The 26,896-nt window shown below is 44.4% G+C and overlaps 1 protein-coding gene across 3 annotated transcripts; it reads right to left on the bottom strand.

Moving 5' to 3' along the window:
- Nucleotides 1–1,223: 1,223 nt before the first annotated feature.
- Nucleotides 1,224–19,787, bottom strand: SMIM10L3 (small integral membrane protein 10 like 3). Of its 3 annotated transcripts, XM_033840052.2 has the most exons (3): nucleotides 19,328–19,787; nucleotides 8,700–8,899; nucleotides 1,224–3,058 (listed from the first exon to the last, which is right to left on the bottom strand). In XM_033840052.2, the coding sequence occupies exons 1-2, from the start codon at nucleotides 19,511–19,513 to the stop codon at nucleotides 8,822–8,824; spliced, it is 264 nt and encodes an 87-aa protein (XP_033695943.2). In that variant the 5' UTR covers nucleotides 19,514–19,787; the 3' UTR covers nucleotides 1,224–3,058; nucleotides 8,700–8,821. The 3 variants fall into 3 exon arrangements, 2 of the variants coding, with proteins under 2 accessions (XP_033695943.2, XP_073647988.1); XR_012325965.1 differs by lacking the exons at nucleotides 8,700–8,899; nucleotides 19,328–19,787 and adding an exon at nucleotides 19,197–19,321; XM_073791887.1 differs by lacking the exon at nucleotides 8,700–8,899 and having other exon boundaries at nucleotides 19,328–19,656.
- Nucleotides 19,788–26,896: the final 7,109 nt, after the last annotated feature.

Raw genomic sequence — 26,896 nt, 5'->3', positions numbered from 1 at the left:
GATTTAAACGCAAGTTTCTTAATTTTTTATTCTCTATAGGCTTGCAACTTCATAATCACTTCAAGATCTCAACATTCATTCTAATGTTTAAAAAAAAAAGATTTTATGATTTCCAAATGAGAATAACCGAGTCCAAGATTTTGTGCTATACACTGTTTCTAAATTTAAAGTGATTGTGCTGTTCAATCTTTAAGAACAGAATCCATAAAGGCAAAAAAGAAGAAAATGCATATAAATGTCAGAATTTTTAAAACAGGCTTCCCTTGGCTTTCATTGCCAAAATGATACAACTTAAAATATTTCAAATGAGTGATCCCTTTTATAATTCAATCATGGAAACAATTTATTCAAAAGAATATCTTATTTCTCTAATTGCTTTTAAAATTAAAATGTTTATAGAAGGCCTTCTTTCACAGTCATGAAACTTCATACACTATAGTTATCATCACCTCTTTATCCCAGAACTTTCCACAGGAGAGGCCACCTTCAGACAGAACTGGAACCAATATAGCACCAAAGGGAAAAATTTCAGCTTAGTGTAAGTGTATTAAAAAATTAATGTAAAAAAAAAATTATTGAGAGCTTTTCCACAAAGCTTTTAGAAAAAACACACCTTATTCTGATATAACCATATGAAAACACTTCAAGTTAATTTAGTTAATGCTAAGCAGGAAATTCTGTATTTGTTGTTTGCAATTGGTTGAAAATTTACAGACTTGGAATTTACAAAGCAAAATTAAAAAAAAAAAAAACCGCTGATGAGTCATAGAAAGTTCAATCTCAAAGTAGCAGACTGAGTTTAAAACAAAAAGGCGGGGGGCAGGGAGAAGGTGTTGACAGGAAAACAGTTCCCATTCTGAAACACTGAAATGTGTCATCCCGTTTCACCACCCACGGGTGACCCCTAGGCGGAGTGTCCACTAACCAGGGCTTTAATCGTTCAGTCAAGTCGGTGTCCTTTTAGACCGGCTAGAGATCGTTCCTTCCACAAGGGTTCTTACTTTGGGGTTCTCTGAGCGCACCCCCCCCCCCCCGTAACCAAGGAGCACAATACTGCATTCCATTACATCCGGGGAGGAAAGTGAGAGTTGAGTTCCAACGTAACTTGACGTTATGCTTTTCATTCTCTGCTTCCAATCTTCTAAATCAGCCAATGACTTTGTGCTAAAAGACTTGCATATGAGGAGGGCAGCATTAATAATGAAGACAAGGGGAACCAAGCCTACACATGTAAAATACGACATTTATTATGCTAAAGAACAGGTTTTATTTTTCATTTCCCCAAAACACTGAAATAGCACACGGCATAGTAATTTAGCACACAATATAAACTGATAGATGCAATCAATAATTCCGAAAATGGTTAAGCCTTACTTTCGGACTCTTTAAAAACTTACGCTCTTAAGTGCCTTTTATCAAAGTGATCAACACACAACAAAAGGTGTTCTCTCAGAAAAAAAATCTTAGTGTAAGAGATACCTCGACTCCTAGAAACTGGAAACCTTCTCTAAGGGAAATGCTTGATTTTTCTCTATAACTGAGCCCCGGCAGACAGGCTCAAGCTCATTTTTTATTCTGAGTAACACTGCTAGGGTTCCTAGCTTGAGAAAGCGTTATCTAAAGGTAAGGTTAATATTGCAACTTTCACCGTAGGGCCTCCATTTAAATTGCATGTCAAGTGGAAGGAAAGGGATGTGAGAAAAGAAATCAGATTTTGCTCAAATTATTCTGCGAAATGCAGAAATGGTAACAGCTTACCATTAACTCAGCCTGGCTCAGAGTCGACTTTACAAATATCTACTCCCATTAGATGGTCAGAGACAGTCTAGAAAGACAGTATCTGGGACAGCAGCCCTTTAGGATGGGTGCTGAAGGTAAATTAAAAAACTTTGTTAAATCTTTTGATTCTAATCTGATATTTATATAGGATATATCAATATTCTCCTTGACATGGCTTCCCAACTCTGAGTGTCTTTCAAGCACAATTTAAAACTCAAAATTTTCCTTCTGATTCAACCAGCTCTCCATGAGTTTAAATTCCACTGACTTTAAGTATGTCTGGTCATGCAAACCAAAGCAGGAGCTTCATGGCTGTACCCTGTGCATCCAGACCTAATGCAAAAGAAATCATTCTAGGACAACTTTTAAAAATCTATTTTTATTGTTCTGTCTGTACCTTAACTATGGCATAAGAGATTTGCTAATTCAGAAGCTTGTAGAGCCAGTAACGCCAGTGGTTCCTGCAGATCATCTGAGGTACTTTCTACTCGTGAAAGCATTTTCTTGTATTCTCCTCTTTGCTCTGAAAACATGGGCTTTGAATGGCCAGGGAAAACACATTTTGTCTCATCATTCAAGAATATTTGGGGATGTGCGTGCAGCAGTGCAGACAGGACGGAACGTAGGCGAGAGGGTTCCGACTCAGAGTCCAGCTTCTCCAGCGAAGCGCTTGGTGGTCCATTCTCAGAAATCCCCATTTCTAACCATTTTTGATGGCACGGTAGTCCTGACCCCCAAGGCTTTCCTCTGTGGCTCCATCCTCCGGGGCTGTCAGTGGCCCTGGGCCCTCCTCCCAGCCAGTCCCTACCATAAGCTCCCCCGACGCCAAAGGATGCCCCAGCAAAACGCTCTTCTGTGGGAGCAAAGAACAGATCGACAGTCTTGCTCTGAGCAGCTGCTGAAGCTGAATTTCTTCGTATTGGTTCTTGCAGATATGCAAGCACTTTGTTGCCATCGTGACGCAAGAGGCTGACCTCATTCAGATCATTTTTCATTTCCAGTGATAACTCCTCATTTTGTGAATTTCCATTTACATCAACCGCAGGCTTATTCATCCTGGAAGTTATATCTGATGGGCAAGCGCTCTCCTCCTGCATTCTCTTATACAACAGTTCTCTGTACAGTAATTTGTCCAAGTCATCGCCCGCTCCCTTCTCTTCTGCGAGGCAGGTGCTCAGAGTCCCCCTTCCGTCCCTCATGCTGTGTGTTCTCTGACACCCTGAGCCCCAGGACACGCCTGTCAGTCCACGGAAGGCCTTCAATGGATCTCAATATGAACCTGGAAAAGACCAACAAATTAAAGTGTAATAATGAAGACAGGGTCTTAAGAGAGTCCACACACAGCTATTTCCCAACAAATACAAAGATATCTTTGACAGTCTCTGGTACCCCAAGGATACCTACACTGTGATAGAAAACAGGATATCAACCTACCAACCTACCAATTAGAAACCACAACAAAAAGAACAGTAGTTTATTAATGCAGTGTTTCCTAAAAATACTTAAAAATAATAAGTATACATTCTGAGGCTCTGCACTTTTCGTGGCAATATAGTTATTCCTGTAGGTTCGATAAAAAAATCTGTCCTCCTGGGGGCTTCCCTGGTGGCACAGTGGTTAAGAATCCACCTGCCAATAGGAGACACAGGTTCGATCCCTGGTCCGGGATGATCCCACATACTGTGGAGCAACTAAGCCCAAGAGCCACAACTACTGAGCCCACGGGTCGCAACTACTGAGCCCATGTGTCGCAACTACTGAAGCCCACATGCCTAGAGCCCATGCACCGCAACGAAGAGGAGCCCCACTTGCCACAACCAGAGAAAGCCCCCACGCAGCAATGAAGACCCAACGCAGCCAAAAATAAATAAAATTTTTAAAAAAAATCTGTCCTCCCTTTAACCAGGATAAATTGGATGACACAATTAGGCAACCAAGGTCTTACCAAAGTGTCCTATTTGAGAATGAGTCTCAGTGACTCAGGTACGACAAGCCACTTTTAAGGAATCAAGGGCAACTTTACTTATGGATCCGATGTCTACAAAGCCCTCCCAGGAAAACCAGCCTGGAGGGGTCCTGGGATCCAAGATTCCAGCCTCAGATCACCCGCCGGCTGGTCAGGAATCTCAGCAAATTTTGGAGCCTCCATAAGAGAAGAATTCACCCAGATTTTTATGTACTGCAGGTAAAAATATGGCGGAGAAAGCTTCTTGGGCTTAGTTGCCCACTCTCAGATTCCACATGAAAACTTCTGGACAGAAGTTGATCTGCGACTTCACCAGTTGTTCAAGAGCAAACTCGAGGTGGCCCGTGTGGTCACTGACCCCGAGGCACCTGCAAACCTACTGAGATTCTGTGACCAAGAATAATCTTTCTGTGACATTATGCTCCAAACGGGGAAGATGTAGGAAAAACTGTGAAAGGCTTTGAAATGGACCCAAAAAAACAACATTACTGGGTGCGCTGTCTAGTGCATTCTCTGCGTTATCTAATGTAACAGGGCTCCACAGATCTCTCTTTGATGCTTCACAGCTCTAAGTTGTAGAAAACTTAAAAGGCAAGTGATTTCCTGTCCAAAGAAATGGAAATTAATATTGTCCAGAGGAATGCAACGGATTACTGCCCTATGCACATTGACCAGTTTTACATCTATTTGTAAATTCACTTTAGCATTCCTCATTGTATGTATGTGTTTTGTCTAAATGCTGCTTTACACTGATTATAACATCTTACTAGTTCCCTCCTTAATTGATGACTTTTAAAAAGTGTCTGACACATGTTCCTTTAAAAAGGAGCATACCTCGGAGAGAACGCGGATAAATGTTTCAACTTCAAAAATACATACTTTGTATTCAGTAATTTTTCTAAGAGGCTAGCCTAAGGAACAGCAACCTAGCTAAAATGCAGTAACTCTTTTTGGAAGGAGGAGGGATGGAAATATGGGTTCAGGTAGAAGACAGCTGCGTCTGACTCTTCTCCCACAGTAAGACAAAGACTAACTCAAAAAATGAAAAGTCAAGAAGCAACACTACAAGCGTGCAATTTAGAGACAGAGAAGTAAACACTAAGAGAACCAGCTGTAGCTGCAAGCAGTCGGCTGGATGGAGAAATGGGAGACAGGAAACTGCTGTTTCTCTTAACTAATCTCGTGGCACCAGGTGACTCATTAAGCTTTATGACTGTGTAAGTTTTTTTTAAATTTAAAGAGAGTGGGCTTCCCTGGTGGCGCAGTGGTTGAGAGTCCGCCTGCCAATGCAGGGGACGCGGGTTCGTGCCCCGGTCCGGGAGGATCCCGCGTGCCGCGGAGCGGCTGGGCCGGTGAGCCGTGGCCGCTGGGCCTGCGCGTCCGGAGCCTGTGCTCCGCAACGGGAGAGGCTACAGTGGTGAGAGGCCTGCCTACCGCAAAAAAACAAAAAACAAACAAACAAACAAACAAAAATTTAAAGAGAGTACACTGGGAAGAAAACACAGCAGGTAAGTATTATTGGAGGCTGAGGGAGAAAGCAAAGAGGGCTGAGAAACGGGGCTGCGGAGTCACTGAGGAGCAGGGCCGACAGTGAGGCACGCCCCCACCCCCACCCCGCCACCGTGCTAAGGCAGGGTGGTGGCTAGACTGGAAAGGAATCATCTTAAACAGACCAATTAGGAGGCTATTCTAATACTGCAGGGGAAAAAAGGAAGTAAGCCTGTGAGAGTAAAGAGGGGAGAGAAACTGAAGAATCTTTTTTAAGTTGGTGACTGACTAGGTGCAGAAGAAAGTGAGATGACCCGCAGGTTTCTTGACTTTCAGTTCTGGATAATGAACGTGTTATTAACCGCAAAGCGGGGAGAGCAGCAGGTCTGGAAGACAGGGAAGGTGCTCAGACTGGGCAGCAGAGTTGGGCTGCAGGGCTCTGGCGAGCAGGTGGATCAGTAAATCCTTTACCTCAAGACAGAGGTCAGAGCCGGGGACCTCGACTCAGAAGCCGCCAGCTCTGCGGAGGCAGGTAAAATGACGGCCCGGTAGAACAAATCAAGAGAGAAGACAGAGGTACAGAAGACAGGGGTCTCCAGGATCTAAAGGCCGGACGGGCGAGGGGCCCACCAAAGTCACTAAGGAGGGAGACTCAAAGCGCCTCGGGAGGGCTTCCCTGGTGGCGCAGTGGTTGAGAGTCCGCCTGCCAATGCAGGGGACGCGGGTTCGTGCCCCGGTCCAGGAGGATCCCACATGCCGTGGAGCGGCTGGGCCCGTGAGCCATGGCCGCTGAGCCTGCGCGTCCGGAGCCTGTGCTCCGCAACGGGAGAGGCCACAACAGTGAGAGGCCCGCGTACCGCAAAAAAAAAAAAAAAAGCGCCTCGGGAAAACCCAGGGTCGCCGACACCAACTGCGTTGAGTGCTTCAAAAAGAGGGCAGTTACATACGTTTCCTGCACAAACAACTAAGTTAGCGTCAGGTAAGCTCTGAAGAACTCTTCACTCACTCCACTAGGCCAGCGGCTGTTCAAGTGCCCCCAACTCAAGGAGCATGGGAGAAAATATCAGAACATCTTTGCCTAGTTCATCTTTACCTTGTTCCCCTTGTAACTTTTTCTATGTTTTATAATATATAACATATTTTGGTAGAGCAAAATACATAGTTTATAAAAATAGTATATATATGCTTATTTATACCACAGAGATATAGATATCTCCACAGGGCATGCTCAAAACTTTTTATCTGTACAAGTGTGACCATTATTACATATAACAACTGATACAAATATATTGAGCAGTATGAAGCCGTATGCAAATATAAGGTGCAATTCTTTAAGCTGAGCTATAACTGACATAAAATGTATTAATTTCAGGTGTACAACACAGTAAGTCGATATTTCTATATATTGCAAAATGATCACAAGTTAACATCCATCACCTCACATAGTTACACTTGTAAGAGGTGCAACTCCAGCTACGAATCAAAACAAACACTTTCAAAGTTCACCAAGTCAAATCTAATCAACTTCTCTTGACAATTCTCTCAAATTAACTCTCCAAAGCATGTTATTTTAAACCTTACATTTATTTTACTGATCTGAAATGTACTAAGAATGAACATTTTCCTGAAATGGAAGCATTCCTAAATATATTTTTAATACATATTAGAACAGGTTTAAAATAATTCTTAAGAAAAACAGGTCACTTAATGTGGGCCAACTCTCAGGAAAATTAGTTTCTAACTACTTTTATTATGTCCTTGTATGAGGACTTAGTACCATTCAGAAGGATAAAGTGTTGCCAGAATTGTGTTAAAATATTTTGAATAAGATACTATTCATGTAGTCATACATTCAATAATGATAGAATAAACTGCTTACTGAAGATCTCCTAGTTCTTTAGTAAATGCAGTAATAAACTATGTATTCAATTACCTTAAAAATACTTCAGTAAGTCAGTAAAACATTTTGGCTCTGAGCCCTTAACCAGCCACCTCTTTTGATATTAGACAGTTACACACATTACTTATATTTTGAGAGCCAGAAATAATTTTCAAGTAATTTCCAAACACGCAGTCACCTGTGAAATGTTTTTTGTGGTTTATTCTCACTGTTCTTTTGAATACATACATCTTGGCACACTATTCATACCAAGTAAAATATGCACAATTATATAACTAACCATCCTCGGCCCCAGCTCTCTCATCATTTCCCACCCCTCAACCCCCATGTTAAGTCTACGAAATAATAAGCAGCATAAATTATGGCAAACCATCTTATCCACAAAAACTGACACACCCCCTCCCTGCCCCAGAATGAGGGAAGTCTATTCTGAAATTCAAGACAGTATGATTCAGGAAAAGCAAAGTGCAGGACTGGGAGTAAATTCCTGAACTTACACTCTGTACCTCCCCGACAGGTGCCTCCCCCTGCCCCTCAGCGAATGACAAAGGTTGAAAATGGAGCCACAGAGGCCAGAGGGGGTGAGGTGTGCAGGGAGACGAGGTTGTCTGGTGTGTCCACGATCCTCGGGGTGGACAGGAGCAGTCTCTCCCACCAGAGTCCCCACCTGTGGAGGCAGCTGACTTGCTGCCTGACAACAGGCCTGACCCAGTTAGGCAGCTGTGCCCTCTTGGACGGCCAACACCTTCCCTTCCCTAACCTGGGCTATTAATGGCCTCAGGGACATGATGGGCTGGATACCAGTGCTCTGGAAACTAAAAATATCCCAGCCTCTGTGCTCCCAAAAGCCAGGTGGCAAGGCTATTCCCAAAGCGGGCCGGCATGGGGCTGGGGGCGCAGACACAGCTAATGGAGCAGGGGCTGCCCGGCCAGGTTAGACAACAATGGGCTTGACGGGGGTCCTGCCTGGTGACAGCTCACAAATGTGCTCCAAGGCCACCTGGCTTCACGGCCTTTTTTTTAAATTGAAGTATAGTTGATTTACAATGTTATATTAATTTCAGGTGTACAGCATAGTGGATTCAGTATTTTTACAGATGACACTCCATTAAAAGTTATTACAAGATGATGGCTATACAATATATCCTTGTTGCTTATCTATTTTATACATCATTGTTTGTATTTGTTAATCCCATACCCCTAATTTGCCCCCCCTCCGTAACCACCAGTTTGTTTTCTGTACCTGCGAGTCTGTCTCTGCTTTGCGTGTACATTCATTTGTGTTATGTTTAGGTCCCACATATGAGTGATATCACACACTCACAGCTCTCAGAGGTGAGCGTTAGCAGACCTGACCATCGCTGAGGTCAGCACTGAAACATCAGCCTGAGGAGGCAGCTGACACACACAAGCTGAGTAACAAATTGCTCAAGCTGCTACACAGTTTAGAGGATGAGAAACAGGAAGGGCTGGGTCATCTCTGTGTTACACTGAATCATAAGCACAGGAAGCAGACCACAGGGACCAACTTCCTGCTGCAAACCACTCAGCGCGTCCAAATCACACCTGTGCTCTAAGCTGGCTGTGCAGCTCCTGCAGGCCACTACTCTGTCCCCTGCTTCGGTCACCCAGAGGCTCAAAGGTGCGCTCACACGTCCGAGGGCCGAGAGGCGAGAAGGATGGCTGAGCTAGGCTGTGTCCTCTTTCCTCAGGATGTGTGAGGACTCTTCATGTGAAAGCACCCAGCATGTTCTCTGACCAGCAGCCTGTGGCATCCAAGAAACAGCTGCTATTAGTACCATTATCAGCAAGAGCATTAGAGGGAACCAGTGACAAAACGCTGCTGAGGGGGTCTGTAAAGCAGAGGACAGAGAAGTGACCACTGGATGGCAACACGGAAGTGGCCTAAGCACGGACCAGCACATTGCAGTGGGGGACAGAGACCGAGGCCCAGGCTGGAGTGGCCACAGGGGACGGGGAGCAACCAGAGGGCCCCCCGCATGGCCAGAGGGAGCACACAGTGCAGCACCTCTGTGGAAGGCAAGTAGGCAATGACTTTGAAAATTATTTACAAATGAGTATAACCTTTCCTTTGGGATTCTACACCTATGATTTTTTGCTAGAGATTCAATCAGCGAGCGTTCACGGAGCCCCTAAGCCAGGCGTTGTTCTAGGCGCTGGTATCAGGACAGTGCACCGAGCAGACAAAAAGGGCTCTGTCTTCTCGAAACTTGCTTTCTAGTGAATGTACGTACAAGGACAAGAATGTCATACACACGAGGTTTCTCCCGGCAGTGCTGTTCAGAGAACGGTCAGTTTGGATCAACATCATACACCATATACCAGGATAAATTCCAACACTCTACATTTAAAAGTAAAACATGGGGCTTCCCTGGTGGCGCAGTGGTTGAGAGTCCGCCTGCCGATGCAGGGGACGCAGGTTCGTGCCCCGGTCCGGGAAGATCCCACATGCCGCGGAGCGGCTGGGCCCGTGAACCATGGCCGCTGAGCCTGCGTGTCCAGAGCCTGTGCTCCACAACAGGAGAGGCCACAACAGTGAGAGGCCCATGTACCACACACACACACACACACACACAAGAAAAAGTAAAACATGATATAATGGTACCAGAATAAATAACAGGTGAATTCCTTATATCTTTAGCATTTGGAAGGCCTTTCTAACTATGACAAAACCCAAAAGTCAGAAAAGATTATTAAATTTGACTACATAAACTTCAGTATGGCAAAAACACACTATAAACAAAGTCAAAAATATATTAACTGGAAAAAAATTTCAACTCTTATCACAGACAACTGATAAGGTGTCTGATAAGTTGGTGGGTTTCTTGGTGGCTCCAAGAAACCCACCAACAACCCACCAAAAAATTGGGTAAAGAACGTGTATAGCTCACACACACAGAGATGCTAATGAGCTTTTCTCTCACACCACCTGGTCCTTTAAGGCAGGCAAGGCTGTTGGCTCAAACACCAAGATACACCCACAGTGCAACCTCCTCCCATCACCTCCCCTGCTGCGCCCTGAGAAACCACCAGCATCCTCTCCTGTTAATCTAAGGGTCTCCCTGCTTCCACCCTCCACTCTTACCGTGAAGTAAGAGTGATCTCTTTGAAATGGCTGAATGCAGAGTTACTACATGACCCAGCAATTCCACCCCTAGGTACATAACCAAGAGAAATGAAAACACATGCCCACACAACACCTACACAAGCACACCTCGCTTTATTACCTTTCGCAGTGTTTTTTACAAACTGAAGGTTTATGGCAACCCTGCATTGAGCAAGTCTATTGGCGCCATTTTTCCAACGGCATTTGCTCACTTCGTATCTGAACATTTTGGTAATTCCTGCAATACTTCAAACTTTTTCATTACTATTGTATTTGTAATGGTGGTCTGTGATCAGTTACCTTTGATGTTACTACGGCAAAAATGATGATGACTCAATGGAGGCTCAGATGATGGTTAGCATTTTTTGGCAATCAAGTATTTTTTAATTAAGGTATGTCCATTTTTTAGACATAATGCTATTGCACATTTAATAGACTACCTTATAGTGTAAACATAACTTTTACATGCACTGGGAAACCAAAAAAGTTCACGTGACTCGCTTTAGCACGATAACCGCTTTATTGCAGTGGTCTGGAACCGAACCCACGATACCTAAGGTGTGCCTGTAGAATGTGCGTGGCAACAGCCAAAAAGTGAAAAACACCCAAAAGCTGAAAAAACAACTGACGGACATAAAAGACAAGACTAAGGAAATTACAGATTGGATGAGACTAAGGCATGGCAACTAAATGCACTGTGGGGTCCAGGGACAGAAAAAAATTCACTGGTGGAAAAAACTGGTGATATCCAGAGTATTGCACCGTTAACTTCTTAGTTCTGATGCCTGTACTCTGGCCAGGTAAGATGTCAACATTAGAGGAAGCTGGGGGAAGGGTCCATGGGAACTCTCTGCACTGACGTGCAACCTCTGTAAGTCAAATTACTTCAAAGTAAAAACTAAGCAACAAACCAAAAAAGTGATCTGTTCTGTCTGGGATTTATTTAAAATACTCCGGTGTGGGGTGATTAGATGAACACAGTGCAGGACTGGGGAGAAAAGATAAAACAGGATTAGCAAAGAGTTGATCCTTACTGAAAAGAAGTGATGGATACATGGGGTTCATTATACTACAAGTGGCCCTCCATATCTGCAAGTTCCGCATCTGAGGATTCAACCAAGAGGAAATAGAAAAAAATAGAATTTTTGGGGGGGGGGGGAATTTCCAGAAAGTTCCAAAAAGCAAAACTTGAATTTGCTATGTGCTAGCAACTATTTACATAGCACTTACATTGTGTTTACAACTATTTACATAGCATTTACATTGTATTAGGTATTAAAAGTAATCTAGAGATGATTTAAAGTATAAGGGAGGATGTACACGGGTTACATGCAAATACTACACAGTTTTATACAAGGGACTTGAGCATCTGTGGATTTTGGTATCCCCAGGGGTCCTGAAACCAACCCCTTGCAGGTACCAAGGGACAACTGTACTCCACTTCTGTGTATATTTGAATATTCCCATAATAAAAGTTTTTTTATAATATGATCTTTAGAGAATTCCGTGGCAGTCCAGTGGTTAGGACTCAGTGCTTTCACTGATGGGGCTTGGGTTCAATCCCTGGTTGGCAAACTAAGATTCCACAAGCCATGCTGCGCAGGGAAAAAAAAAAAAAGATCCTTAAAAGAAAAAATAAACCTTTTTTTTTAAAAGAAGAAAAAAATGATCCTTTATAAAAGCAAATGAGATTAGGTCACATCTCAGTGAAATGTTTCCCATTTCACTCAGAGTAAGCCAAAATCCTTAAAAATGTACAAGCCACTGGACCCTGGCCACACCCCCAAGTTTGTTACTGTGATCATTCAAGAACAAAATTAAGAATAGGCTCTTAGAAACTTCTATGGCAACTTAACACTGCCACAACAACCAACAGCATAATCACTTTTCTAGTACTTTAAAAAAAAACTGCAGTAAAATATACATAAAATCTACCATCCATCACCACCACACATTTCTAGAACATTTTCATCATTCCAAACTAGAACTGTTTCCATTAAACAATTCCCATTCCCCCTCTCCAGCCCCTGGCAACCACCTTCTACATTCTGTCTCTATGAATAGTGTTCCTAAGGTTCATCAAGCTGTAGCAGGTATCAGAACTTTATTCCTGGGACTTTCCTGGTGGTCCAGTGGTTAAGACTCCTTGCTTCCACTGCAGGGGGCACGGGTTCGACCACTGGTCAGGGAACTAAGATCCTGCAAGCTGCACGGCACAGCCAAAAAAGAACTTTATTCCTTTTCAAAGATGTATAATTTTGCATTGAAAGTATAAAACCTTCTGTTTATCCACTCATCTGTTGATGGACACTTGGATTGTATCTACTTTTTGGCTGTTGTCCATAGTGCTATGAACATTGGAGCACAAGTGCCTGAGCCCCTGTTTTCAAATCTTTGGGGTATACACCTACCAGTGAACTTGCTGAATCATACAGTGATTCTATGTTTAACTTTCTGAGGACTTGCCAAACTGTTTTCCATAGCAACTGCACCATTTTACATTCCCACCAACAGTGCACAAGGGTTTTAATCTCTCCACATCCTCGCGTTCTTTCCCTCCCCCTCACCCCATAATAGCCAACCTAACGGGTGTGAGGTAGCATCTCGTTGTGGCTTTGATGCTCAGATTTGGAACTGGAGCAGTTAGTGAGGGCTCTTGGAAACTAAGCCTGGCGTGGGGGTCCCTGGGTCTGGGTTGGGAGACTGTCAGTGAGAAACGAGTGGTCACTCACCCTTCAGGTCCATGAGTGTCCCTGGAGTGGGATGGGGAGAGATGGGAGGAGCCGAGTCTCAGGGAGAGAAGTTGACCCGGTGGGTCTGTGAGAGCCCAGAGGCAGGGGGACACTGCGTCCACATCCTGCAGGGCTGGTATGGGGAGAGGCGCCTGGCCACCAGGGCCCCTCCTCTGGGCATCCCATGGGGCCACAAGGCTGAAGTGGGCAAGCTGGGGCTCAGAGGTCATCATAATGATGTGTCAGGGCCTCACCATAGTTGGTGGACTGGCTGCCCACAAACATGTTCCAATTGCCCATCTTTTCCTGGGTTTACTTGCCATTGATCTATCTTCTTTGGAGAAATGTCTATTCAAGTCCTTTGCCAATTTTTGGATTGGGTTTTTTGTTGCTGTTGAGTTGTACGAGTTCTTTACATATTTTGGACATTAATCCTTAACAGATATATGGTTTGCAAATACAGGTGACCCTTGAACAACTTGGGGGCTAGGGACATTGACCCTCCTCACAGTCGAAAATCTGAGTACAACTTTACAGCAACCCTTCCTATACATGGTTCCTCCGTCTTTGCAGTTCCACATCCGAAGATTCAACCAACCTCAGATCACGCAGTGTTAACATATACTACTGAAAAAATTCTGCGTATTAGTGGACCTGCACGGTTCAAACCTGTGTTCTTCAAGGGTCAACTATACTTTCTCCCATTCTGTGAGTTGCCTCTTTCACTCTCTTGATAGTATCCTTTGATGAACCAATGTCTAATATTCACAGTCCAATTTATCTTTTTCTTTTGTTGCCTGTGCTTTTGGCAAGAAATCATTGCCAAATTCAGTATCATGAAGATTTTCCCCTACATTCTAAGAACTACATTCTAAGAACTACATTTAGTTCTTATGTTTAAAAGCAATTCATTTCTATTGGATCTTACAAACCTATCAGGAGATGCTATGGTCTGAATGTTTGTAACCCCCCAAAATTCATATGCTGAACCCCTAACCTCAAAAGATGATGGTATTAGGAGGTGAGTGAGATTAATTTTTTTAAATTTATTTTTGGCTGCGTTGGGTCTTTGTCACTGCGCGCGAGCTTTCTCTAGTTGCGGCGAGCGGGGGCTACTCTTCGTTGCAGGGTGCGGGCTTCTCATTGCGGTGGCTTCTCTTGTTGCAGAGCACGAGCTATAGGCACGCAGGCTTCAGTAGCTGTGGCACACGGGCTCAGTAGTCGTGGCACATGGGCTTAGTTGCTCCACGGCCATGTGGGATCTTCCCGGACCAGGGCTCAAATCCGTGTCCCCTGCATTGGCAGGCGGATTCTTAACCACTGTGCCACCAGGCAAGCCCCAATTAATGTTCCTATAAAAAGATGCCAGAGATCCCTAGCCCCTTCTACCATGTGAGGACACAGCAAGAAGGCACTGGCTACGAACCAGGAGGGCCCTCAAGAGACCTTAACCATACTGGTGCCTTGATCTTGGACTTCTCGGCCTCCAGAACTGCGAGAAATTAATGTTTGTTGTTTACAAACCATCCAGTCTGTGGAGGTGAAGAAACATTGGCCCTTCTGCACAGATCATGTGAGGAGGAATGCCCAGGCTCTCTCCTGAGTTCGGGCTGCCTCCTGGTCCTGGCATGCTTCTCCCTGCTCTAGGTATTGACAAGTGTATTTATGAAAAATTTTTTAAATGTGCTACTACTTAGATGGTTTTTAAACTTGCTTTTCTTCACTGTATATTTGGTGGATACCTTTTAACATTAGTACATATAGACCTAATTCATATACTTTAACATCTGCTCGAACCATTATGTGAGAATTTACTTCTAAGACTTTTTAAAAACTTGAGTCAAGGATACAGGTGTTCACTGTACTATTCTTTCAAATTTTATGCAGGTTAAAAATTTTTTAAAATCTACTTCAACCTATCTTTAGAGGTGGAACTTTTTTCAAAAGTTTATGAAAAACCATGATTATGAATTCCCTTGAAAGATAGGAAAGATTCCATGGTATTTTTATGTGTCCTACATGTTTGGAATTTTCCATCTCAAAGTATATAGCTGTTCAATACCCCAGAAGCCAGAACAAACTCCTACGTTTTACTGAGCTCATGCTTCTGACTTTGCCTCTTAAGCTTTTATGATGTTCCTTAATAGTCTATAATTTCCTCCAACTTTCTTCCAGGAGCTTGATGTAGATCAAGCAACAAAATAAAACTCACTTCAAGCTGCAGTCGACCCTTGGAATCTTTACTACTTTTTGAAATTGTCCGGCCATAAGATGATTTCAATCAGTCAAGGCCAACGTCCTGGCAGTCCAAGGCACACGAGCCTCTCAGTCCCAGCCTCCGGCCACCTCCCACTGCCCTGGGACACGCAGAGCTCTCGCACGGGCTGCAAGGCTTCTCTGCTAAGCCGGGCATCTCCATGGCTAAAGCCCTCATCCCCTTCAAGTTTTGCTCATCGCTAAGGCCCACTCTGAGTGCTCTATTTGGAACAGCACCCAGCTTCCCCAGCCCTGCGTGCATTCCTCAACTCTTTTTACCTGGCTGGAAGGAATGAATATAGATTTTCAAGTGATAGGTGAACACTGAAACCTATGGAGCTATGGATCTAGAAAGTCTTTCGGAGAGAGGAGCCTGAAGAAGAGCAGTTAGAAACAAAACAAGGAGACAGGCCGCAGAGGACAGGCCAAGAGAGGTTCTCGGCCTGGCCAGCTCAGCACAGGGCTGTGTGGCTGCCTGCTCAGAAAGCCAAGGCCACAGCTTGGTCTGACAACTATCCCTCACCTTCATGAAGTCACCTTCTCCAGCTGTTCTCTTTCAGGCCTCCTCTTTTCATGGTTACGCGAATCTAGGGGACCTGGGGCTAAGATACTTGATTCTTTCCACAGGCAACGTAACTGAAACATTGTAGGCATAACTTGTTCAATTATAGCAGGTTCTCAGAGCACTTTTTTTCATCTTCCTTTTACTACATTTAGTATTTGGTATGGATTCTCATTTTTTTCAATGCTTTGTATTTCAGATTATATATAAATAAGGAGGATGCTAATGACTCTAGGAGATTAAGCCTTGCTTGCAAACGGTATTTTTAAATCATAGCCCTTCTCAGTTTACAAAGCCCTTTGCATCTATTTTCTCATTTAATCACTCTCAAATTGAAGAAGAGGCTTCCCTGGTGGCGCAGTGGTTGAGAGTCCGCCTGCCGATGCAGGGGACACAGGTTCGTGCCCTGGTCCGGGAAGATCCCACATGCCGCAGAGCAGCTGGGCCCGTGAGCCATGGCCACTGAGCCTGCGCGTCCGGAGCCTGTGCTCCACAACGGGAGAGGCCGCAACAGTGAGAGGCTCACGTACCGCAAAAAAAAAAAAAAAAAAAAAAATTGAAGAAGAGGTATCAATCTCCTTAAAATGCCTGGCTACCCTACTGACAGATGGTTTGGGGGTCCTGAGTAAACATGTGGGACAGAGTTCTTTATTCATTATGACTCACAAAACAGGCTCCAGCGCCCCTGCAAGGAAGAGGATGGACAGAGTGTCCTGAGTAAGCAGGTGGCGGTGAGTTGGCCCATCCCCTTACTCTTGTCCCCTATTTCCTGTTGCACTTCTCTTTACCAGAGGCCAGAATCATTAAACCCTCAAGTCAGGTAAGTCAATGATCTTCCACCAATGAACAGAAACTCTAAACCTGCAGGGGAGTTTAAAGCAGCAGATGGAAATGTTACAGTAAAGAGACACCCCAACTCCCACCTTGCCCCCCTCAGCATGCGATAGGCTGCTGATGCACTTGATCCAAGCCCAAGATCACACCTAAAATCCTCACGTAGTTCTCAGACAGCCCTCCCGCAAGGTACCCGGCGACCACCTTGTCTGGGCCTCCCCACCTCCCACTCACTCCTGAACTGACCAACAAAGCCCACACTCTACAGCCAGAGCGTCCGAATTCCCCAGTACTCTAAAGCTGTGCTGTACCTGGATGATGACTTGACATCAAGTCCACCAAGTCATCCATTAGCCTGGTGTACCCAGCTCTCCCTACTGCCCACGCCATCCTCACAGAGCCAACTTCCCGCCTCCAAAATGCATTTACCCTCAATCATGACAGTGCAAACTCCTTGTTATGAAATCTGTATTTGAACAACCTTTCCAGAGATAATTCTACTGCCTTACAAGCAACTGAGAGATTTGGAAACCCTCAGCATCGTAATAGGAACAGACTCCTCTGCTCCTTGTTGATATGAAACAAACAAGCCTTCAGCACTCTTGCAGTGAAGAGAGCAGCTGCAAGATCATACCGATTGGTGACCCGAAAAGATCCTCCTTGGTGACCCCAAAAGACCTCTCTGAAAGCAGAACCCGGGTGTGAGAATGTATGAGCATTCAAAGAGCCAAGGAAGAGCACTCGAGGTGGAAAGAACAGCAAGTGCAAGTGCCCAGGGGCCGCAAGGGCTTGGTGCATGCTAAGAGTAGATAGAAAAATAAGAGAAATGATAGCAAGCAAGGAACAGGCCAGGGGAGAGGTTAGAAAGGTGGACAGAAATCAGATCTGCAGGATAGAAACATGTGAACTGCATTCCACATGCAATGGGAAGCAGTTTTTGTTTTCTGTTTTTTTGTGAGGAATGACACAATCTGATTTATGTTTTTAAAAGACTTCTCTAAGGGCCCTGTGGAGAATAGATAGAGGCACCTGCAATAGGCCTGGTGAGTGATTATAGTAGCTTGGACTAGGGGAGTGGTCATAAATAGCTAAGTAAGCATATGAGAAAGCTGATTTTTTTTTTAATGGTACAAAATTGAGTATTTTCAACATTACGTAGGTTTTCTCTTACAGTCATTCTTGTGATTTTTACAGACGACTGCAAATTATAAATGTAACACTAGAACAAGAGTTTCCAAAGTGGAGCTTGGGGTCAAATATTTTGTTTTACCCACAGTTTATTTTTTGTTAAGTTGATATTTAAAAATCAGGATTTCCAATTTCTCTTGTAAATTGCTATATCTGACAAACAACAGTTGGCTAGTGACAAGTGGATAGAGCACAGGCTTTCTGATTTACCCCAGTCCCCACTCCCAGCACCCTTCTTTACACATTGATACCACATGCTGGAAAGGTATCCGAGTTTTCTACTCCTTTTGTCAGCAACCACTTAAGGATGCCACAAGTCCCTGCTCACATAAAAGTATCTCAGTTTGGACCCTGAAATAGAGAGGCAGGTTCATCCCAACTCACCTGAACACAATTTTGATGAACAGTGGGTTTTAAGTTTTATGTGGCCTGCCAGCACCAGTGACAGGCACCCAAAACTTCCAGTTCAAGCTTAGAGACAATTATATTCTGATACAACTAAACCAAAGGGAAAAAGAAAAACACCTGCCCCGCCCATGTCAATACTGCATACTCCTACTCAGGCTTCCTCATTTTGCACACCAGGGAGCAACACAAGTACCGCCGGACTGTAAGCTCTCGATGGACAGGGACCCATCCCTCCATCACAGAGCCCGTGCCTCGCACACAGCAGACAGTCCACCACGTGAAAACGAAATCCAAGACACGCTCAGCACTTGGCAATCTATGACACACTTGGAAAGGAATAATTCTCAATTTGATGACTTTCCATTCCACCAGAAAAAGGCATCTGGAATTTGAGGGATGTAGAAATGTCAATCATTTATAGCAAAGATGATCTCCAAGGCGCTGGGTGTGTGCGTGTGGTGTGTGTGTTTGTGTGTGAACTATTTCACACCTGAACTGTTTCGAGCCTCTGAACCTTTGCCTCTCTACCTCCTTCCACCTCGTTTTCTCTCATCACCCCCACTCCTTTCACCACCACCCACCCCCGCCAGGATAAATGAGATAACTCCAGCAGAACACTGGTTAACATTAACTAATCCCTCTTAAGTTTTAATTCTTTTCAAAGCTTCATAAAGTTTGGGAACTAGAAAAGTCAACCATAAACTCACCCCCCACCCCCGCGCCCCAGAATTTGCAATTTTCTGGGCAAAATTTCCTCTTCAGGGCCAGGGCCTTTGGCGCCCGTGGCAGCATCCACCTGCCTGGCCGCGGAGCCCACGCCCCAGCCGCAGGCCCGTACCCGAGGCAGGCCGCTTCACGTCCCCACCCCGCCTCGTTTGCGGAACAGGGATAACAATAACCTCAGCGGGTTTCTCCCCCCGTGGGGTTGCGGGAGAAATGCACGGCGTTTGGCATACATTCAGCATCCAGCTTGGCAGCTCCCGGCGGCATCTGCATCGTCCTGGGCGAGGTGGGCCGGGCCGCGCTGGGCGGACCGGCGCTCGGGGAGGGTCGGGGGACAGGGGCCGGGCGGGCGCGGCTCACCCACCTGCAGGCGGACGTTGAGCATCATGGAAGCCACGATGTAGAGGTAGGGGAAGTTGATGCGCAACCGCCAGGCCAGGTCGAAAAAGATGAGCAGCGTGCGGGTCAGCCCCTTGCAGAAGACCCCATAGGAGCGGGCGGCGGCCGAGCGCGACAGCCGGACAGCCAGGCCCGACAGAGCCGCCGCCATATAGACCGGCGCCCGCCGCCCGCCCGCCGCGCACCGACCGGCCGCGGACCCGGCCCTCCCGGCTCCGAAGCCTGCCCGCCCGCCCTCTCGGCGCCGCGACGCCTCCGGGCCTCCACCCCGGCCGCTGGCCCGCTCTGAGGGAGCGAAGGAGGCGGCGGTGAGGCGGGCGGGCGGGCCGCGGGGAAGGGAGTCCACGGGGAGGGGAGTCAACACGTCACGCTCGGGGAAGAGCCGCAGCGAGCCGAGGCCAGGTCCTAGCCCGGCCGCGCAGCCTGACGTCACACTGCCCGCGCCGCGCCTGCGTGCCCCGGCCCCGCCCCGAGGCTCCGCCCAGGCCCCGCCCCCGTTTACCTTCCCCAGGTGAGAAGCGCATGCGTAGACTAGGTGGCGCGAAGAGGCCGGCTGATTGCGCTGTGTTCGTCCGCCCCCTAGTGGAGGAGCTGAGGAGCTGAACAGTGGGTTTAGGGTGGCACAACGACGTGAATGTACTTGATGCTGCTGAACTTTAAAATTATTAGAATAGTAAATTTTGTGTTCTGTGTCTTACCACAATTAAAAAAAGAAAAAAAGGAAAGCTTGGGGCCAACAGGCAGAACTTACTCCTCGTGTAGATTACAGTGTCAACTTACATATAGTTTAATCTTTTAATAGTTATGATATTAATTACAAAGCCTCTGATGTAAAAATTTAAAATATTGAAACTTTCAAAACTTCTAGTGTTCTGTGGTTTTAAGCGGATTTTTTTTACAGTGAGTTTTTACATTCCTGCTTAAGCATATAGGTTTCTATTAAAGATTTGTGGGCGGTGTTTGTGTTTCTCGTTTCAGACACAGTATTTCATGTCATTACTTAAGCCCACCCAAGAGAAAGTCTGGGAATGTAGTTCAGGTGGGAAAAAAGTTTCATTGGTTAAATGAAAAACAAGTCAAGTCCTTTAAGAAAGAGACAATAGAAAGCAACAGTGTAAGATGGATTTAAATGTATTTAAATTTAAAAATCCTTTGTCCCCAAATGGATTTGTGATAATAATTGTTTTAAAAAATCACTTAAGGGACTTCCCTGGTGGTGCAGTGGTTAAGAATCCGCCTGCCAGTGCAGGGGACACGGGTTCGAGCCCTGGTCCGGGAAGATCCCACGTGCTGCAGAGTAACTAAGCCAGTGCGCCACAACTACTGAGCCTGTGCTCTAGAGCCCACGAGCCACAACTACTGAGCCCACATGCCACAACTACTGAAGCCCGTGCGCCTAGAGCCCGTGAGCCACAACTACTGAAGCCCGCGCACCTAGAGCCCGTGCTCTGCAACAAGAGAAGCCACCGTAATGAGAAGCACGCCCACGGCAACGAAGAGTAGCCCGCGCTCGCCACAACTAGAGAAAGCCCGCGTGCAGCAACGAAGACCAAACGCAGACAAAAAATAAATAAATAAAAAGTAAAATAAAAAATTTAAAAATCATTTAAGAGAATTCCCTTGCGGTCCAGTGGTTAGGACTCCAGGCTTACACTGCAAGGGGAGCGAGTTCGATCCCTGGTAGGGGAACTAAGATCCCGCAAGCCTCCCGGCGCGGCCAAAAAAAAAAAAAAAAAAAAAAATCAATTAAAATTTCTCTACCACAAAATGAATTCATATTCAGAATCTTTTTTAAACATGCTTTTTTTTCCCTCTGTAGTGCAAAGGGGAAGATTATAAACTACATAGGGCATTTCTAGTATTGTCATTGTAACTATTATTTAGATTATCATTTTTCTTTATATGTCTACTGTTTAAAAAGAATTGTACTTTTTTTAAAAAATAAATTTATTTATTTAGGCTGCATTGGGTCTCTGTTGCTGCGCAGGGGCCTTCTCTGATTGTAGCGAGCGGGGACCACTTCGCTGCAGTGCGTGGGCCTCTCGTTGCCGTGGCCTCTCTTGTTGCGGAGCACGGGCTCCAGGCACACTGGCTTCAGTAGTTGCAGCACATGGGCTCAGTAGTTGTGGCTTGCGGGCTCTAGAGCACAGGCTCAGTAGTTGTGGTGCACAGGCTCAGTTGCTCCGCGGCATGTGGGATCCTCCCGGACCAGGGCTCGAACGGTGTCCCCTTCATTGGCAGGCGGACGCTCAACCACTGAGCCACCAGGGAAGCCCAAGAATTGTACTTTTTGATGTTCAGTGTTTTGGGCCAAGAAATAGATATTTGAGGGTTTTTAGCTTTTGGCTAGTTTTTTTTAATATATAAATTTATTTATTTTATTTATTTATTTTTGGCTGCGTTGGGTCTTCGTTACTGTGTGTGGGCTTTCTCTAGTTGTGGCGAGTGGGAGCTACTCTTCGTTGCAGTGCACGTTCTTCTCATTGCGGTGGCTTTTCTTGTTGTGGAGCACAGGCTCTAGGTGGACGGGCTTCAGTAGTTGTGGCACATGGGCTCAGTAGTTATGGCTCGCGGGCTTCAATAGCTGTAGTGCACAGGCTCAGTAGTGTGGCTCACGAGCTCTAGAGCGCAGGCTCAGTAATCGCGGGCTTAGTTGCTCTGTGGCATGTGGGATCTTCCCAGACCAGGGCTTGAACCTGTGTCCCCTGCATTGGCAGGCGAATTCTTAACCACTGCACCACCAGGGAAGCCCGCTTGTGGCTAGTTTTGTTATTATGAAAATAATATTTTTTCAAAGGATTTGCACAAACTTTTAATTTCCCTTATTTTTGCAGCATTGCAGTTTGCCACATTTATCACTGACCTTAAAAAGCTCACTTCGCTTTTTTTGTGAGCCATGTTTTCCTTTCGGTGCATAGTGGATGCTATCTTTGAGGACAACAGAACACATGCTGCTGAATTATCATTGTTTTTCAATCCATCCCCTCCCAAAAGCAAAATGAACTATTCTTTATACAGTTTTTAGGAGACTAAATGTTAAAGGCTAGGGTCTTCCATGGAAAATTTACCAAAAGACACAAAACCAGTCTGACAATGTGCAAACAGGTTTGGAGATCAGCTAAATTTATTCTTGGGCCTATAAAGATTTTCATGGGTGGAGAATTGGCAGTCCTGTTTATTAGAACTATGTTGAAGAACCAGATGGGCTTCGGAGATGTGAGAGATATATATATATCTCCTCCCTGGTTACTCATTCTTTGTCTCCAAATGCCATTGAGGCAATGAGGCATTTTTAACAAGCTCTGCGGTTGCCGTAAACAATGGCAAACAAAATTACCATAAAGCTTAACCGAGCAAGGTGAGAAGCCTATTGTAATTAGATGTAATGAGAGGTCAAAGAGAAGACATGGGAACCCGAACAAGATTTGAAGTTTACTATATATCAAGGTTAACTAGTTCCTTGCTACAAAGCAGGCGGGTAAATCAGTGTAGCCTCATGACTTAACATTTAACTCAGCTCCAATCTTCTGACATCTCTGGGAAAGGCAGTCTGCTAGTTATAATTTGAGAAACAAACAGAACTAATTATGTCAGTGTGAAAAGTATTTTCATAGACGTACAATGGATTATGAGAGGAAAGAGGAGAAAAGAGGCAGAGGCAAAGAGGAAAATATAAAAATTTAAAAAAAAAAGGAAAATAATTTTATTAACAATCCTGATTGTTGATCAACAAGATCCAGGTGATTTGCCTGTAATCTTCTCTCTTGCCATCAGAGCAGCATCTCAGGTGAGGAAAATAGTAAAGCCTTTTTTTCTTTTCAGCATGACCTGGTGAGAAAAGCACAGAGAGGCCAGGTTCCAGGTTCAGCAACTGCTCGATGCCCTGTGAGCTGGTTCTGTAAAATGAGGATAAGGACACCCATCCTACAGCATATTTTTGAGAAATAAGTGAGATCAGGGATGCACAGTACCTGGCACATCCTAGGCAGACAGAGGGCACCCAAAAAGTAGTAGCTATTTTCATACTCAGAGCCCTTGAGTCCTTAGAAAGCAAGTTCAGTTGATTCTAATCATTATAATTAATAATGTTTAACTCTGGATCACAAGCACCTCGAAGAGAAGATGGACACAAACGATCCAAAATGTGGGTCAGAAGTAATTAAAATTCTTGTGCTCATTCCCATGGAGACTTGGAAAGGGGGGGGTAGATTTCAACACACTACCTTAATTGTCATTTTGGGAAAATGCAAGTTTCCAGTCTCCTGCTAAGGGGTTATTTTCAGGCACCTGACTTACTACTTCAACAGATCAAAGTCAACATGAGTTGCTGAGTCAGTACTAGCATGGAGCATTCTTAAGTGAAAACGTATTCATAGAATGCCACTGTTCAGCTAAGAAAAGGAGAGGAATGCATACTCATATACACACACATATATATATACATCTAAATATACACATATTTTAAAATACATATTTATAGGGTTTGAGAGGGGTCTTTTGTTTGTTTATTCTTTAAGTAAAACGATAAACCATAAATTTCTTTTAAAGTGGTTAAGTATCAGAAATAGTCTCACAGACATAGAAAAAAAACTTATGGTTACCAAAGGGGAAAGGGCAGAAGAGCGATAAATTAATAACTTGGGTTTAACAGATACACATTGCTATATATAAAATAGATAAACAACAAGGACCTACTGTATAGCACAGGGAACTATATTCAATATCTTGTATATAATTGAAAAGAATATATACACATATATATATATACATATATGTAACTGAATCATTTGGCTGTATACCTGAAACATTGTAAATCAACCAGACTTCAATTTTTAAAATTAACTTTTTTTTTTTTTTTTTTTTTTTTTTTTTGGCAGTACGCAGGCCTCTCACTGTTGTGGCCTCTCCCGTTGCGGAGCACAGGCTCTGGACGCGTAGGCTCAGTGGCCATGGCTCACGGGCCCAGCTGCTCTGTGGCATGTGGGATCTTCCCGGACCGGGGCACGAACCCGCGTCCCCTGCATTGGCAGGCGGACTCTCAACCACTGTGCCACCAGGGAAGCCCTTAAAATTAATTTTAAATAAATAAATAAAATGTTTATCTATAGTGAGAGGGAGGGAATAGAGCCAAGGCTACAGAGATAAAAGCTATTCTCTGAATATACCTTCTTTTCTAGAATTTGAGTTTGGAACCATGTAAATATTTTACACGATTATAAAAACTTTTTTTTTTAATTTAAAACCCTTAAAACAGAAAGCAAAATGAAACAAATGAACCTGTGTATCCAATTGGTGGCATAATACAGAGCGAGCAGCTGTTCCCAGAAACATCACAACTGTAATTTCACTGTATAAAAAAAATTAAAAACCAAGATAAACTCCTAAACTGTTTTCACTAACTGTATTGTGGGTAGAGGCTTCGGTATTGTTGCTCTGAAACTCATATGTATGTATTGTAATCAGTAATTATTTTGGTGTTTCTGAGAACAAGGAATTTTGGCATGGGAGAAGGGAGTTGCCCACATAAACTTGATGGGTTTAAATAAAATACTGTAATTCTGAATTTGAATTGGAGGTATGCTGTGAATTCATATGTATTTATCTTAAAAAGATGAGTGTGTGTTTATCTGAGTAGGACCCTATGGGGCCTTCCCAGGACAGACCTCCAACCATGTCCTCTGCCTGCCTCTTGTTTGTAGAAAAACTTTAGCCTCCTAGGCTTTCCCTGAGTTCCAGAGAGCAAATTTAATCCGAGAAGTAAGAAAATGCAGAAGCAAAGGAAAACAGTCAAGCAAGACAAAATAATAGTTTAGCCATAGAACAAAGTCAAGGACCTTTGGCTCCTCTTCAAGGGCTGTAGGTAATATCTTGAGCCTTATCTTTGAGCTGTTTTGCAGAGACTGAAACCCACCTGATGATGCAAACTCCTGATTACCTCACCACCAACCAATCAGAAGAATGTCCACGAGCTGATCACACACCCCTTTACCCTCTCCCTCGCCCTGTCTCTAAACAACCCTTCCCTGAAATCCACTGGGGAGTTCAGGTTCTTTGAGCATCAGCTGCCTGTATCCTGGCTTGGCCTTGCAACACATGCTGCACTTTCCTTCACCACAGCCTCGTGTCAGGCGATAGGGTTTACCGCGCAAGGGCAAACTGACCCAAGTTTGGTTCGGTAATGTACGTGTGTTTCCTAGCTCTATTCACCGAAAAAGCCTAGGAGTAGTGACCAAGCTAGTAGCAATGAGCACCCCTAGTGTCCAGGTTAGAGTCTCTAAATACTGCTTCCTACTCAGAGGCAGATACCTGATCTGGGGCAGACAATGTACAAGATGAGCCTAGAACTTCCTGTCACACCAGACAGCAGGGAAGTTCTCATAGATGCTAGGGTTGTGTCAAAAAGACTCAGGAACCAACTTAAAGAGGATCTCACTGGCCAAAATGGGATGGTTTGAGCACCAATAAGGATAACTATGATGAAATGAAACACACCAAGCATGGGCAAATCCCTGAGTTCATTATGGTATTTGTATGTCTCCTAAGGCTGCTGTAATACATTAACAAGCCAGCTTAAAACAACAAAGTTTATTCTCAGTTCTGGAGGCTGTGAGTCTAAAATCAAGGTGTTGTCAGAGCCACACTCCCTCGAAGGCTCTAGGGAAGAATCATTCCTTGCTTTTTGCGCTTCTAGAAGTTGTCAGGAATCCTTGTCTCCCTTGGTTTGTAGCTAGGTTGCTCCAATCTCTTCCTCTGTCTTTACACGGGCAACTTCCCTGTGTGTGTCTCTCCTCTTCTTAGAAGGACACCCACCAGTCATTGGATTTAAGGCCCTCCCTAATCCAGTAAGACCTCATCTTAACTATGTCTACAAAGACCCCATTTCCAAACAAGGTCACATTCTTAGGTTCTGGGTGGATATGAGGTTTGGGGGACATTATTTAACCCAATACAGTACTCAATAACAAAACAAGAGGAAACAAAAACAGCCTCACTGGTCCCCTTAGGAATATGCTTGGAGACTTTTTATAAACTAGTCAGTAAAGGGAAGAAATGAAGCATTTATCTTACTTTACCTGTATATACTGTACTTCAGGATAAGTAAGTAGTTGATAAGGTCACTTTCTATATATGGGTCCAGCTAATAAGTAAAACAGGAATGCCAGAATGAGAACATCACCATTTTGCAGAATTTAATGAATGAATGAATCTAAGCAGTGATCGCTGATGACTGCTAACATCACGAAAAGGAAAAACTGGGACTTTCCTGGCAGTCCCATGGTTAGGACTCCACGCTTCCACTGCAGTGAACGGGTTCAATCCCTAGTCAGGGAACTAAGATCCTGCGTGCCGCTCGGTACAGCCAAGAAGCAAAAACAAAACAAAAACAAAAAAGCATACAAAAAGGTAAAACTACATATGACTCCTGACGAAATATTATTGGGAAAATATGTGACCCTAAATCTAGATCTAATTACCAGAGGAACATATTAAATGTCTACAATGATGTGGTCAGCAAAATCAAGACTGTGACATT

Source organism: Tursiops truncatus, chromosome 15, assembly GCF_011762595.2.
Source record: "Tursiops truncatus isolate mTurTru1 chromosome 15, mTurTru1.mat.Y, whole genome shotgun sequence".
In the NCBI taxonomy this organism is placed as follows: domain Eukaryota; kingdom Metazoa; phylum Chordata; class Mammalia; order Artiodactyla; family Delphinidae; genus Tursiops; species Tursiops truncatus.
The sequence above is the reverse complement of the archived record's forward strand: the minus strand, read 5'-3'. Positions and strand labels throughout refer to the sequence as shown.